Genomic DNA, 15,401 nt, shown 5'->3' with positions numbered 1-15,401 from the left:
ACACTGGAATCACCAATTTCAGGGCCAAAGGTAGTTCTGAGGAACTACAAATCAACTGATGGTAACAAAATAAAGTTTTCCCAGACAGGTTATACTTCCTATTTAACTGTTCAAAGGATATTAAAAGTCCTCTTTCATAACAGTTCTACATGTGTAAAATTCCATAGTGGTGCTAGTTCTCCAAGATTTTATTGTCACAGGTCATTGGAATGAGTCTGCTCTGGATCAGAGGTGTTTTGGGTGATAGTCCTTTTTTATGTTCAAAGGAAATGGCAGAAAATGGTTAACATCAGCTAATGTTTAATTTCTAAATTAATCAAACAGAAGGTGGTATATTTGAAAAACCAGAAGTATTATGTAATGATGCAAGAAGATAACGTTGGAGTTAAGTTAGAGAATATCCCATAGTCATTATTATGATGTTACAATGAACATAAACCAGTTATTATGTACCATTAATACATAATGGTCCGTAAATGTCTCTTGTTAATAAATCAAACACACCTTTTAACAGGAGAATATGAGCATCTCTGTCAGAGCAGAAGTCTGTTGATGCTTGCTTAATGGCAGCAATAAATAGAAAAAGACTAATTTGGGAGCGTCAGTTAACTTTGTTCACTGACACATGCTGTTGAGAAGCATTACCCCGGATTGACACAGCGTCCGTCTATGCTTCGCTCTGCCCTTCCCCGCCATTTGTTCCAGTCCTGGTTTACATTGGAAGCATTCCGTTGCGAAGCCCAGAGGAGCCTCGAGAAGCTTTCACAGATCGCACAATAAAAGCTAGCAATAAATGTGGGAGTCAGTCCTTAACAACTCATTCTATGGAAGTTACAACAGTTAAAACTGCTTCACTTTTCGTTTTTTTGCATCCAGATATTTTTATATGTTTTCTTCTACAATGGGTGAGTAAACCTAGTAGAGAGTAGCTATATTTTTTGCTTATTTTGGTGTATTTAATGTTTAATTGCTTAATCGGTTTTGATTACCTAACTTAATGTGTAATTGATCTAATGTATACAACTATCTATATATATATTTGTTTATATATATATATATATATATATATATATAAACAAATATATATATATATATATATATATACACACACACACGTGTATATTTGTTAAAATAGCAAGGACTTTAAGAAAATCGAATTATTTTGAAAAAGTACGGATGTTGTGCCTGTTCAGTTCCTGTTGGTGCAGGGTGATCTACTGATTCCAACCTTGCTCCAGCATCTAGCAAAAATTTAATTGAGCCGAAAGTTGCAAATTTACCAGCTTACATTTACCCCTGATTATATAAGATAACGATTATATTTGATTTCTGTGACATATAAGCATTAAGGCCTGCAGGGATCCATCATAATGGGAAGACGAGGAGAGAACAATGTTCTCTACTAGGAAAGAGGAACAGCGGTTAACAAAAGCAAAAAGGTTGGAGGTAAACGCAAAACGTAGTTACTTTCAGTGGCAATTATTCTTCATCTTCATCTTCATTCTTTCATAAGCACTGAAAGACCCATTTTCAAATGTCTCGCAATTAGAGCATGCAAAATACAACTACAAATGTAACTAAATAATTTCTTAACCACTTTATAAACACTTGTTTAAAAGGTCTGCATTAGAAACAGTCATTATATTGTCATTTGCAAACTAACGCACATTTAAGATAAGATGAGTGTTTAATTGGAACAGGGACTCTGGGCACACAGGAAGATAAATCCACCAGAGCCCCCATTGATGAAAAGAAATATATCCCTGAGGAAACAGTGTAAACACCCAAATGCTATTTGTATGCTTTATGGTTTCATGGCCGCTGCTATTGTGAGCTGGTGTTGAAAATGCAATTAAAATGACAAAACTCTAACATTGAAGATGCAATGTCCCATAATGAGCTTTTTCTCCATGTAGCTCAGATATGAGTTGCGGAGATTATGTTGTTTGCTCGTGCTGATCCCCCACACACTTACTGATCATTAAGCTCAAGCTATATAACCAGTGTCCACTATGCTCTGCTTCCATAGGGACAAAATGTCATTGAAATATCCATGTTATTGAGCTAAAAAATCTTTACACAGTTATTTGTTTCCATGCTGTTGCAAATTTCCCTCATTATTCCTTATTAAAGTCATCAATCCGTGTGAGAAACGTTATTTGTCTTCAGGAACTTCTGTTAATTTCAGGGGGGTTACTATTACTGTATCTTTCCAGTTGAAAACAGTAATTTTCAAAGGGGTTGGATTAAAGTTGTAAAAATGCATTATTGCATATTTCAGACAACATGGAAAAAAACTGTTGAAGTAACTGTGCAGCACTAATTTCAGACTGAGGTTGTTTGCAACATACTCAACCTCCCATGTCCCATGAGCACAAACTTAACCACATAGATTACTACACACTGCGTTCATGTTCACATCCACGAGGCAGTCACGATAAAACACTTTTCATCATCGATCTGAAAACACCCAGGGCCAACTCCAAGCCACCTCATCAAGCATGCTGTTTACGTTGAGACTGTTGCAGGTGTTGGTGGAGTGTGTGACAAGAGCCGCGCCAATTTGATTAAAGTGGGAATAATGAAAGAGGGTTGGGAACTGGGAGTCATGCTGTGTTTTTTCACTCGAGCCCTCCGCTTTACTCTAATTCCGGCAGTTACCACGCACATACACATGCACATCAAGGGAGCATCCAGCTCTAAAACAAAAGAAAACTGAATTATTGAGCACTTGGAGTGAGTGAGGAAACAACTTTGAACTTGTTTTGTAGTTGCATCACAGCATCTCCCACCTTCCAACACCAAACTCCCCACCTTCTGAAAGCCTTCAGAGAGACAACTCTCAAATAGGATGCGGGTTTTGGAAATACTGCCTTGCAGTTCCAGCGCAGAACTGTTGCATCAATGTTATTAGAGACATATCTGAAATATGTGGAACGGACACAACAGTTCTATCCAGCTTTTTAAAAATCTGAATCAGGATTTTTACTAGTTTTTTTCTTTAGCATTTCAAGGAAGAAATGCCTTTAAGATGCCTTTAGAGGGGACAGTGGCTAAGTAGGAAGAGTAGTTGTCTTACAAACAGAAGGTTGTGGGTTTGATTCCAGCTTCCTCCTGCCATATGTCGATGGACCCCTGGGCAAGGCACTTAACCTCAAGTTGCCAACCGATCTGCGTATCGGTGTATGAAAGTGTGAGCATTAGCGAGTGCGATTGGGTGAATGTGGCTCTAGTGTAAAGCGCTTTGAGTGGTCTGTATGACTGGAAAGGTGCTATATAAGTTCAGACCATTTAAAAAAAATAAATTTAACAACTTTTTTTCCACTCACCAATCAATAGGGTTTCCTGGGAATTAAGTAACATTTCAAGGTTTTAGGACACTGTTTGAAGTTTTTTTTTAAATAAATGTGAGTGATTTGTGTAAATTTCAATGGGAACTCCAATTTTCCTGTATTATAATATTTTGTTACATACAGACAGAAGAGCCAAAAACCCAAAAAGTTTAGAAAATACAGTCATTAATGTAAAACATTTATTTTGTTTAATGAAGTTATTGTTTACAACAAAGCCACTGATAGTGCAATTGGTAGCCATGCTGCTGCTGCTTTAAACAACCCCTTTTGCAAGTTAGACAAGTTGCTGAACCATTTTTACACAGTCTCTCGAGATCGTCCAGAGCCCTGGGTTCTCTGCTATATTCTCATCTCTTCAGCTCATCCCCGAGGTTAACAATAAGATTTAGATCTGGGGAAGGTGCTGGCCATGGAGGAAAACAGATGTTGTGTTTGGTGAACCATGGCTGTGTTGATTTGGGCAGATGTTTTGGATCATTACCCTGCTGAAAGACCCAATGATAAGTCAGTGCCCTGGGACTTTGGAAGAGAAGCAGCCCAACAGCATCAGAGATTGTCTACTATACCAAACAGCAGGCATAAGGTGCTTTTCCATGTATATTTTTTTGTTTTATGGCAAATCTACAGGTGGTGTTTGTGAATAAGAAGCTCATTCTCAGCCTGACCAAAGCATGCAGTTCCAGTTAGTCAGAGTAGAGTTTAGCATCTCTACATGTTTGTGTTTGTGATGGTCTTTTTCTGTCATCACTTCCTCATTGCTGCAATATTCCACCCTGCTCATTGTGTGTGGAGACTTTTTTATACATATTAACCAGGGATGCCAACAAATAGTTTCCCATCTGTATGTCACCATATGAGCGTGAGCTTCCAAGATGTTTGTGTCTGTGCACATGTGTGAAGTAGAACTGCAGCATTTCGCCACTTCCCTGACAACTGCCTCAGGCACATTCTGGGGAGGCTTGATGAGAGACACAAAAGACAAACAAGCTGTACATCAACAAATTGTTTTGTAGGATGATACACTGAGAACCAAACGGACACAAAATGTTAAAAGGATGTTAAGAAATCAAAGTGAGAAAATGCCCTATTGTTCAACGCACCTATTAGATAGTATATGTAACAGAGAAAGGTAATGGGTGACTAAATATTTGGTATTTTATTGAGAACACGATGTTCAGGAATTATTCTTTTTGCTTTAATGATTCCTTTGAGCTAAAAAGTAATCATGTAAATGTCTACACTATCCCAATTATTTTAAACTATTATTGGGTAGAAGCTTTACCTTGTGCAGAACAGTTAATGTGGGCATTATTAAATTAACACCCTGTCTGCAGAAGACTAAAATTCTCAACATTGTACAACTTCTAATACCACCTAAAAAGGGCAGGAGGTGCAAGCAGAATAAGTAAAACACATCTGAGTTGGAGGAAGATCTATTGGTTTTCACTTAAACAAAGCTAAACACCCAGTTGCATTTAATAACTGACAGTCTTGCCAATACGTTTCTGGGCTGACGGATGAGTGATGTCATCACATCAGCCGGGTTTTATTGAAACAGGAAGGCTGGTGTGACAGCATCTATAGCTATGCTTCTAATCATAAATGCCTGCAAATAATATCGGTTAAATATTACAAAAACTTTAAGCTTGATGTCCTTAAACATTCTTGATTTTTTCTCTAAATATTTTAGTATTAGCTGTGAACAAAGTTTAATATGGACTATTAGTTTCATTTTATCTGAAACATCTGAAAATAATTTAATAAAGTTTTGTGCAGACAGCTGTTTTGTAGCATGCACAGTGACAGCATGTTGGTACTGGAAGTAAGGCCTACTGAAATGTTATTAGCATTGAACAGATTGATCAGCACAAACACTGCAGATAGCTAGATTGAAGATTTCAGGACAAAGAACAATTTTCCACAGTCAGAAACTAGACCTTGATTTTTCAGCCTATTTCAATTGCTGCACTCTCATTAAACATCAAATTATGGTCCCATGCATCAGTTCATTTCAGAGAGATTGGGAATCGAGTCCACTTGAGTTAAGTAATCTTATACAACATATCTGCTTTTATTGTTGTTAAGGTCACACTGGTATTCTGTGAGGGACCACTGAACAAAAGATAGATGTTTTTAATATACACATATTTCTACAACGCGAATAAAAACACACAAGGAATCCAGTGTGACGCTTAATGTGATGCATGGCCTAAATGAAAGTCTGAATGGTGGTGTCTTTATTTTTATTACAGCTAAATGAACTGAAAACTCTGGAAGCCAGGAAAACCCTCTCAAACTTTAAACACTCAACTTGGCAGCAGTAATCGACTAAACACATATTCATCTGTTGGGTTAAAACATGCAAACTTACAAGGATGGCTGTCTGTCCATGAAAGCAACACAGAGCTTTGATTTTTTTCCATATACACAGCAGGAGTATACAGACTGATGAAATATTCTGAAAGTATTCTGCAAAGAATTAACATCTTCTATGTTTTCAGTCATCTGCATATTGAATTATTCATAAGTTTTTATCTACACATTCTATCAGTCTCCTCTTTTTTATGTAACATTTATTTTACTCTAATGGTGTAGAAAATTGTCTAAATGCAGAACATATTACATGAACATCCAGTGCTAATACAAGTAAAATTAGTTCAAAATAATCCGTGACAAAAACTAAACAGATTAACAGACAATCTCTTACTAAATCTGGAAAAAGGACACAATTGATTTAAAGTCAATAAGAAAAAGCTTCTGTAGCTATAAATGACGTTCTTATGAGTGCCAGAGGAGCAGTATATAAAATGGCTGTGCTGCATTTCTCAGCTCATTGTGAAAAATATCTGAGGCAAGAACATGTCTTCAATGATTTGACCAGAGATCCTTGAGTCTGTATTCCCACTTACTCTCACCCTTCCTTTTTTTTAACAGCCGACTGCAAATCTCTCCTCTGTGACAAAGCATCGCCTGTCAAGAGCGTGATTCCAATGAGAGGCACTTTGTGATATGAGCGGTGCATTAATGTGATTAACCCACACTCTCTATTGCTGTTTGATACATTGGCTTAGAGGCTCATGTCAGTCTGTATTCTTCTGTATTGGCATGATCAACAGGTAATGTTAAAAAAAACACTGCTGTGTGAGAGGCAAGTAAATACAGCTGTAATCAAGAGTAGAGAACAAACCTTCTGTACTTAATAGAATTAGTGCAGACTTGAATAAACTAATCCTGTAATTTTACTTCAGAATTAAGGACAATTAACAGTAAAATTAGCCAATAAAACTAAATATGCTCTGTGCATTTATAATAAGATTGCTGTGAATTCTGTTAAAGAAACATTTCCTTCAAAGTGTTAATATACACTCTACTTTATTAGGTTCCATTGTTTGATTGCTTACTATCACAAATAGAAAGTAAGCTAATCACATTACTGCAACTCAATGCATTTAGGCATCTCTGGTTAAGGCGATTTCCTGAAACGCAAAAAAAACATTAGTATGAGGAAGAAAGAGGACTGACGTTAGTTTGAATATGGCATAGTTGTTGGTGCCAGATAGGTTAGTCTGAGTATTTCTGAAACTGTTCATCTACTAGGATGTTCATGTTCCACCACCCTTTTGGATACACGGAGAATTGTTAGAAAAAGAGAGAATGTCCAGGGAGCAGCAGTTGTGTGGACAAAAATGCCTTGTTGGTGTGAGAGTTCAAAGGGAGAATGAGATGACTGGTTCGAGACACCACTTGTCATAAAGAAGATACAGCATGTGGAACACAATATCTAAAAGCAAACCTGAACCTTGAAACAGATGGGCTACAGCAGCAGAACTCTAAACCAGTTGCCACTCCTGTCAGCTAAGAATACAAACCTGAGGCTACAATTTGCACAGGCCCACCAAAAATAGGACAGTAACAGATAAGAAAAACACTGCCTGGTTTGATGAGGCTGAATTTCAGCAACCACCTTCAGGTTGAGTCAGAATTTGACTTAAACAACAAGAAAATATAGATCCATCCTGCCTTGTATCAGCAGTTTTAACTATTGGCTGTGTTGTAATCTTATGGGGGATATGTTCTGGTTACACTCTAAACCCCTTAGTGCCGAATTAAGAATGTTTAAGCACCACCAACTACCTGAATATGGTTGCCAACCATGTCCATTACTTTATGATCCCTCTGTACCCGTCTTCTAATGGCTACTCCCAGCAGAATAATGCACCATGTCACAAAGCTCAAAACATCGTACTAGTTTCTCAAACATGACAGTAAGTTCGCTGAACTCCAATTCAACACATCTGAATCCAAATGAGCACCTACTGGATGTGGTGAAATGAAAGCTTTACGTTAAGGATGTGCTGCAGACAAATTAGCAAAACTGCATGACGCTATCATGTCATTATGGACAAACACCCTAAGACTATTTCCAACAAGTTGTTTAATCAAGGCCATTCAAAATTAAGGCACAATGAAGGCGAAAGGGGATCTAATAAAGTGGCTGGTGAGTGTATTTGTATGTGTACAGCACTCTGACTGAGACTTTAAAAAATAAGCAGAATGCATCAGTACAAATAAGACATCTTGTTTACATGTGTTTTATATATTCACACAGCTAATATTAGCCTACCAAAAGACAAAAGAAGCCTTGTTGCGTCAGCTCCACCGTGCACCACAACATGAAATTATTTATTTGCTGTCAAACTCGTCATCCTTTCAGCTGCACATAAATGACTCTGTGCCTACGTTTTAGATGCACAGTGATTGCTGCTGTGCCGACATACACAATGCAGAACAGACCATAAATGTGTGAAAAAAGAATTTTTGGGATGCCAGTCACGAAGCTTTGAATGATTAAATGTTTAGCTGGGGGTACGGGCATGAGCAGATATCTGCACTCTGCATAGAACTTTTAATCGAGGTGTGTTCAAAGGTAAAAAGAAAATGGGCACGTTCACAGCTTTGTCACCTGTCAGGTCTTGAGGATGAGTCAGTTTGAAAAGTTTTTGGGTTTTTTTAAAAAGGAGAAGACTAGTTCAGGAAACGTTCCTTACAACAATAAATCATTTATCACTGTAAGCATACCAGGGACAATGTGGGTTTAGTGTTGTAAACAAGAACTCTGTGATACATGGAGCTGTTACATGACCCACTGATCCACATTGCTCCACATGGAGCAGCACTGACTAGAGTGTCTATGACACACAAGAGGAAGCTATAAAAAACTAGAAGAAAGGCCTTGTGGAACTCTTTCACCTTACACTCCTCTTCGATCAATAACTGAGAGAGATAATAGCCCATGTAGTGGCTCGCATTGTGCATCCCGTCTCTTTAGCCTTTCCCCAAATCCCACTTTCAGTCTTTGCATCCACATACCCTCTCCAACTTCTCTCCAAGCTCCGCCCCAGTTGTCAGCAGCATTGACAGCAGCAGCACAAGAAGCCCACCATCTCCAGAGGTTGGTTCAGACAGAGCACAAGAGGATACTGGAAAATGCACAGCGGAACATCTGGTGGACCAAGGGACTCTCCCCCGGTTGCTGTCAGCATCAGTGTGTTATCGGCAGCTCTGCGGGCTTCCTGGTAACAGCTGATCCCCCAGGCCCCCAGCCTCCAACTGAGTGGAGAAAATCCACTCACTGACTCAATTATGCAAGAAGTGTGAATTAAACATGAGGTTACCACACAGGTATGTATACTCATAATGCAGATGTGCCAGATGTTTAATAAAGCAATGTAGTTGCCCTACATCTACACTGATGACAGGGGAGATTTGGAAAATCTTTTTTTTTTTTTTTTTTGGGATATTTCATCTAATCATAAGACTGAATAAAAATGCGTCTAGAGTGCTAAGGACAGCAGTGAAGAAATATGTGATAGGGGATTTGACCACCTTTGTCACTATTACTTCCCTGTGAGCTTTAAAGATGAAAAACAGCCTTGTGTGGGAGTCCAGCCCGGAGCCAAAGGAAGGGCGGATTTTTCTCCCGGTCTATCTGTTTTTTTGTGTCTCTCTCCCTGCCTTGCTCTCTCATTCCTGCCCTTTATTAATCATCCTTGGTTAGTCGGGCAGAGAGCATGGTGTTTGTAGCTCTGAGTGCAGAGCCATGAAAGACACACACCTTAATGAGCGTGCATACTAACATGGATTCAACTCGTTTATTTATTTAAGCATTTTTCTTTTAATTTCTGCTTACAAAAGATTTTTTTTTTTAAATCCCTACATTATTAAATAAATTATAGAGGAGCTGGTAGTAATCACACATTCTGACATGTGTCCACCCATGCAGCTAATATTCGGGGATTCTGGCCTGAGGTTTTGAGACTCAGCTGCTGCTGCTGCCGCTGATGATGCTGATGTAACCTTTTGAACAATCTCAGTTGCTGTTCAGATATTTCAGCTCTAGCACATATTCAAAGAAAAATATTTCCAGCACAAAACGCAAAGCAGCCCCATTGCCTTGAGTTGGATCCGAACCAGAGTAGCGCAGCAGCATCATTCCAAACAGTTGGATTGTTCAGGCCAGAGACTGACTGGGACAGTCCACCCTCCCCACACCCCAATGCACATCTGTGACCAATTGGCAAAACCCTGGATGAATAATGGAAGGGTGAAACTGACCCTTATTTTTATGCTTGTAAGTGCACTTAGCTGATATGGCTCCAACTGGACTACACGCCATTATGGCCATTATCACTCTTCGATCTCCCTGAGAAAGTGCTGACAGAACTGATCATTAGAGTTTATGGGACAGAAGGCAGTTACAGAAGTCTGGGTTATCCTGCAAGAGGGAAATTGCTGGGTGGTCCCACCTAAACTAACTGTTAACTTTTCATTGCATTTTTAAAAGAAATAAGGGATTTCAATTAATGAAATATTATATGCATATCCTGTGTATTTTAAAGGGAAAACACTGCTAGAATAACGTAGGCCAATAAAGACTGACAGTTACTGGTACATGAGCTATATTCCAAGCACGATCTTGTGGGTTGTTACCAGCAGAGCTCAGGTGACAGGCCAACAGCAGCGATGGGAACACAGTACCGAGGACGCACCTGGTTTGACGGTCTTCAAGCGAATCGGCTCCCGAAAGTGGCGGATGACTGCCAGGGTGTCACGGTTCGTAAGCCCACTGACGGGCGTGCCGTTCACCTCCAGCAGGACGTCCCCGTAGTAGGGCAGCTTTCCGACATGACACACCAGGACGTCCAGCTTCATCTGGCCAATATAGGGGAACTGTCCGAGTTCCGCTCCTCCCAGGATCTCCACCACGGAGCCGAAGTCCCCCAGGTTCCCCCATGCCACGGCGCACTCCACCACTTTGGTGGACCAGTGTTTCTTCTTCTTCAGTGTTCTGGACATGATCGGTCTCCTTTTATTATTAATCAAAGTGACGGGATGCACCTCAGTTTGTGGTTGTTAAATAAGCGCGAAGTGACGCAGCCTGATGGATCCCCAGGAGTTATTCTGTCGACCTGCAGGGGATTTCATCCTCTTGACATTTATGGTCGTCACCTGCTGGCCTGATGTTGAGATATGGAGCGTCAAAGGTTTAGGCTCCTGTCGGTCCTTGCAACCGGAGTGATTCCGAGCGCTTCTTGCGCGTAAAACAAGAGTTGACACCGTCGAGATGGTTAAAAGCAAGACAGTGAAGCTTCTCTGCTTCCGTTCTTTACAACCGCGTCCACGCTTCGATTTGCATCTGGACGAGCCTTCTGATAACAACCAGCCGAAGAAAAGACGTGGACGGAATACAATCACTCACTTTGTGACAGATTGAGGAGCGTCTGTCGCTGAAGCGTCGCACGTTTGGGCGAATCCCTCATACCTGTGGGCAGAGTGAGAGCCGACGGGCGGGAGCGTTCACCGTTTTGGGTGTTTACGCAGCTGAGATCCACCCTGTTGTGACTGAGTGGAGAAACATCTGATGAACGTTTGTCTGCTACAGGTTTGAAAACACCTGGCGCCGCCAAGAGAGATGTTGTTCAGCTCCGAACCAGTCCGTTTACGCTCAACAGCAGAGTTTCCCAGATTCTCATGCTGGCTCCATCCTTCGGCGGGTCGCGGTACTAAATGATGAAGAAAAATAACGCACACATCCCACTAGCAATGTAGCATTTCTCACTGTTATTTTTGTGTGCTCTTATTCTTTATGTAAAATTCATTTAGGAAATTTCTACTTTTACTTTTTGCCCAATTTAAGTCGATTCGGCTTGAATAGTAGAGAAAATGCGCCCAACAAATGAGATTATAGCGGTGGATATTTTTAGATAAATATATTAAGCGTGCAGGAAAAAGAAAAGAAACGCCACTTAGGACGTCACGTTTGAAACTGTTTATTTATCTGTGTGTTTTGCTGAGAAAGTTCCAAGTGATTATAATTTATGTTTACACAGCGCCACCTGCTGATGAGATTATAGAACTGACAGGCATATTTAGTTTGATGAGCCTTAATTCAGCACTTGCATAGTTTTTTTCTTACCTGGAGTGTCTTGCCTTCTCATTTCCGCCCGTTACAACTCTCAAATTCTATGTGTTTTATATACATTTTAGGTGATAAAACACAATGCAGCGCACATAACTGTGTGGTCTTACATTAATAACATCTGGTTTTTAAAATTGTAACTTTTCAGTTCCTCTTAATCCATTATTTTTAGAACTGTCTTTGAGGGCATGTGCCAGGTTCGCACAAAATAGCTCTAGCTCTGTAAGATGGGACTATAACATGTCAACTTTTAAGGTTTGCTGCAGGTTCTGTTTTATTTAGGTCTGGACTTTGGGTAATTCGAACACATGAATATGCTTTTATCTAAACAATTAAATTGTAACTCTGTATGTTGGCTGTATGCTTGTGGTTCCTGCCCTGCTGGAATAAGAACATCCACTCCAATCTGAAGGTTTTTGCAGCCTCTAACAGTTTTTCTTCCAAGATTGACCTGTATTTGTCCATGCATAAATCTTCCCATCATTATTTATAACCTTCTCTGTCGCTGCTGACAAAATCATGTCGACATCGTAATGCTTCCAGCACCATGTGGGGATAGTACTATATATGCAGGATGTTACATTACCTTTACACATAGTGTTTTGCATGTTGGCCAAACGTTTAATTTTAAAGGTCATCTGACCAGAGCACTGTGAACATAGCCAACTCCATGTTTGCTATGTTCTCTATATGGCTTGTGGAAAACTGCAAACATGACTTTCTTTCAACTAAGGTTTTCTTCTGGCCACTCTTCCATGAAGGCCAGATTTGTGGATTGTATGACCAATAGTTGTCTTGTCAACAGATGCACCTGACCTGCGGTTCTCTGCAGCTCCTCTAGAGTCACCATGGTGCCCTTGGCTGGTTCTTTGATTAATGTCAGTTTAGGTGGATAACTACATCTCAGTAGGTTAGTAGTTCTGCCATAGTCTTTCAATTTTCATGGATTGAACAGCTCTGTGAAGGATGTACAAAGCTTGGGATATTGCTTCTCAACCCAACCCTGGTTTAAAGTTCTCCAGTTTAATTCCTGACCTGCTGTGTTCCTCTGTCTTCATGATGCTGCTTGTACACAATTGTTCTCCAACAAACGCCTGCACTGAACAGTTGTATTTACTGTTACTATTACTATTTTACAAAGTAGGACACTTCTAAACGCAGTTGATTGCACTGGATAATATTTAGGTGTATCCGATTAAAGGGGCTAAACAAACATACATGCCACACTTTTCAGAGTTTCTATGTAAAAGACGATGTAAAATTGAAAATTATGTATCGTTTGCCCTCCACTTCAGAGTAACACCCTATTTCCTGCTGCTCTATCACATAAAACCAGTATAAAATACATTGCAGTTTGCCTTTAGTTTTGTTCGTTTAGCCTTACAGATACAAGGCTTACTTTTAATTAAGTGTTGTTTTTCCTTGTCTTCTTTAGAGTGTACTATTGTTAAGAACATTTAAGAAAAAGTCCAGTGATAATATATGACTCATAAGAACTAATGTGTATTTGAAATAAGATGTTCATTCCACTTTATTTTTGGTGCATGATTTCACAGGGCTTTTGAATGTTTACTATATTGTTTTTACCCACATCTGAAAATAACTGATGAAAATGAATTACATGCTGACAATGCAACTGTGATCCCCAAATACAGGTCCTTCTCAAAAAATTAGCATATTGTGATAAAGTTCATTATTTTCCATAATGTCATGATGAAAATTTAACATTCATATATTTTAGATTCATTGCACACTAACTGAAATATTTCAGGTCTTTTATTGTCTTAATACGGATGATTTTGGCATACAGCTCATGAAAACCCAAAATTCCTATCTCACAAAATTAGCATATCATTAAAAGGGTCTCTAAACGAGTTATGAACCTAATCATCTGAATCAACGAGTTAACTCTAAACACCTGCAAAAGATTCCTGAGGCCTTTAAAACTCCCAGCCTGGTTCATCACTCAAAACCCCAATCATGGGTAAGACTGCCGACCTGACTGCTGTCCAGAAGGCCACTATTGACACCCTCAAGCAAGAGGGTAAGACACAGAAAGAAATTTCTGAACGAATAGGCTGTTCCCAGAGTGCTGTATCAAGGCACCTCAGTGGGAAGTCTGTGGGAAGGAAAAAGTGTGGCAGAAAACGCTGCACAACGAGAAGAGGTGACCGGACCCTGAGGAAGATTGTGGAGAAGGGCCGATTCCAGACCTCGGGGGACCTGTGGAAGCAGTGGACTGAGTCTGGAGTAGAAACATCCAGAGCCACCGTGCACAGGTGTGTGCAGGAAATGGGCTACAGGTGCCGCATTCCCCAGGTCAAGCCACTTTTGAACCAGAAACAGCAGCAGAAGCGCCTGACCTGGGCTACAGAGAAGCAGCACTGAACTGTTGCTCAGTGGTCCAAAGTACTTTTTTCGGATGAAAGCAAATTCTGCATGTCATTCGGAAATCAAGGTGCCAGAGTCTGGAGGAAGACTGGGGAGAAGGAAATGCCAAAATGCCAGAAGTCCAGTGTCAAGTACCCACAGTCAGTGATGGTCTGGGGTGCCGTGTCAGCTGCTGGTGTTGGTCCACTGTGTTTTATCAAGGGCAGAGTCAATGCAGCTAGCTATCAGGAGATTTTGGAGCACTTCATGCTTCCATCTGCTGAAAAGCTTTATGGAGATGAAGATTTCATTTTTCAGCATGACCTTAAGACAATAAAAGACCTGAAATATTTCAGTTAGTGTGCAATGAATCTAAAATATATGAATGTTAAATTTTCATCATTACATTATAGAAAATAATGAACTTTATCACAATATGCTAATTTTTTGAGAAGGACCTGTAATTGCAGGTGTAAACCGGTTTCTGTTTTGTTCTTTGAGTTGTGAATTTATCATTATTACATAAACTGAATAAAAAAAAACACTTCAGTAAATCAATATAAGCTGTGAAAACAAATTTATTTATGGAGTATCTGGACTAAAATTGCAAATTTCATTAAACATTTCATTTGTTTTTATTTCACAACATGAAATGGGTAGTTTTTTCTTTTTTTCTGCAAATACTTTTCATATTTTGAATAGTGGTTTTGAAAACTCCAATGTGCCACATGTCATCAGCTTGTAAAACTATCACTATAGTTCCATAAACTTACAAGAGGAAGACAGGAAGCTTCTGTTTTCTGACCCACTGCAAGTCCTTGTTTAAATACCACCCTTGGACATTCCTGTGGGGGCTGATTAACACTACCATTTCTTTTGGGGAAGCAGGGAATGCAGCTGTTAATGTTTAACTTCCTGATTTACCTTCTATAGAGTGGATGTGTATAAAAGGGACTTGATTGGGTTTTTCTAGACTAGACCCCATGCAGCCCATGTGTGATGATTTGATGTGATTAAACTCGGATTTAACTGGCGTGTTCTTTCCAAACCGCTCCATGGTGTGACCAGGATTTATGTGCTACAAACACCTGCAACTCATGAAATAATGCAAATGACATGCTCGTTTTTCTCAAGTTGCCAACACCAGACACAACATAAAGAGCTGCCGTAGGCATGTCTGCTTTCTGAAAAATAGTCAC

General features: G+C 39.6%; 1 protein-coding gene across 5 annotated transcripts in view; it reads right to left on the bottom strand.

Moving 5' to 3' along the window:
- LOC124856974 (membrane-associated guanylate kinase, WW and PDZ domain-containing protein 3-like) overlaps positions 1-13,565 on the bottom strand; it is a 185,098-nt gene extending 171,533 nt beyond the window's left edge. For all 5 annotated transcript variants that reach the window (XM_047347982.1, XM_047347983.1, XM_047347984.1 and 2 more), the window contains exon 1: positions 10,403-13,565. In XM_047347982.1, the coding sequence (XP_047203938.1) occupies positions 10,403-10,709 (307 nt within the window). In that variant the 5' untranslated portion in view covers positions 10,710-13,565. The remainder of the gene's footprint in view (positions 1-10,402) is intronic.
- Between the last annotated feature and the right edge of the window lie 1,836 nt (positions 13,566-15,401).

The sequence above is a fragment of the Girardinichthys multiradiatus genome, chromosome 20, assembly GCF_021462225.1.
Source record: "Girardinichthys multiradiatus isolate DD_20200921_A chromosome 20, DD_fGirMul_XY1, whole genome shotgun sequence".
Classification (NCBI taxonomy): Eukaryota; Metazoa; Chordata; class Actinopteri; order Cyprinodontiformes; family Goodeidae; genus Girardinichthys; species Girardinichthys multiradiatus.
Note: the sequence above shows the minus strand (reverse complement) of the source record. Positions and strands in the feature narration are given on the sequence as shown.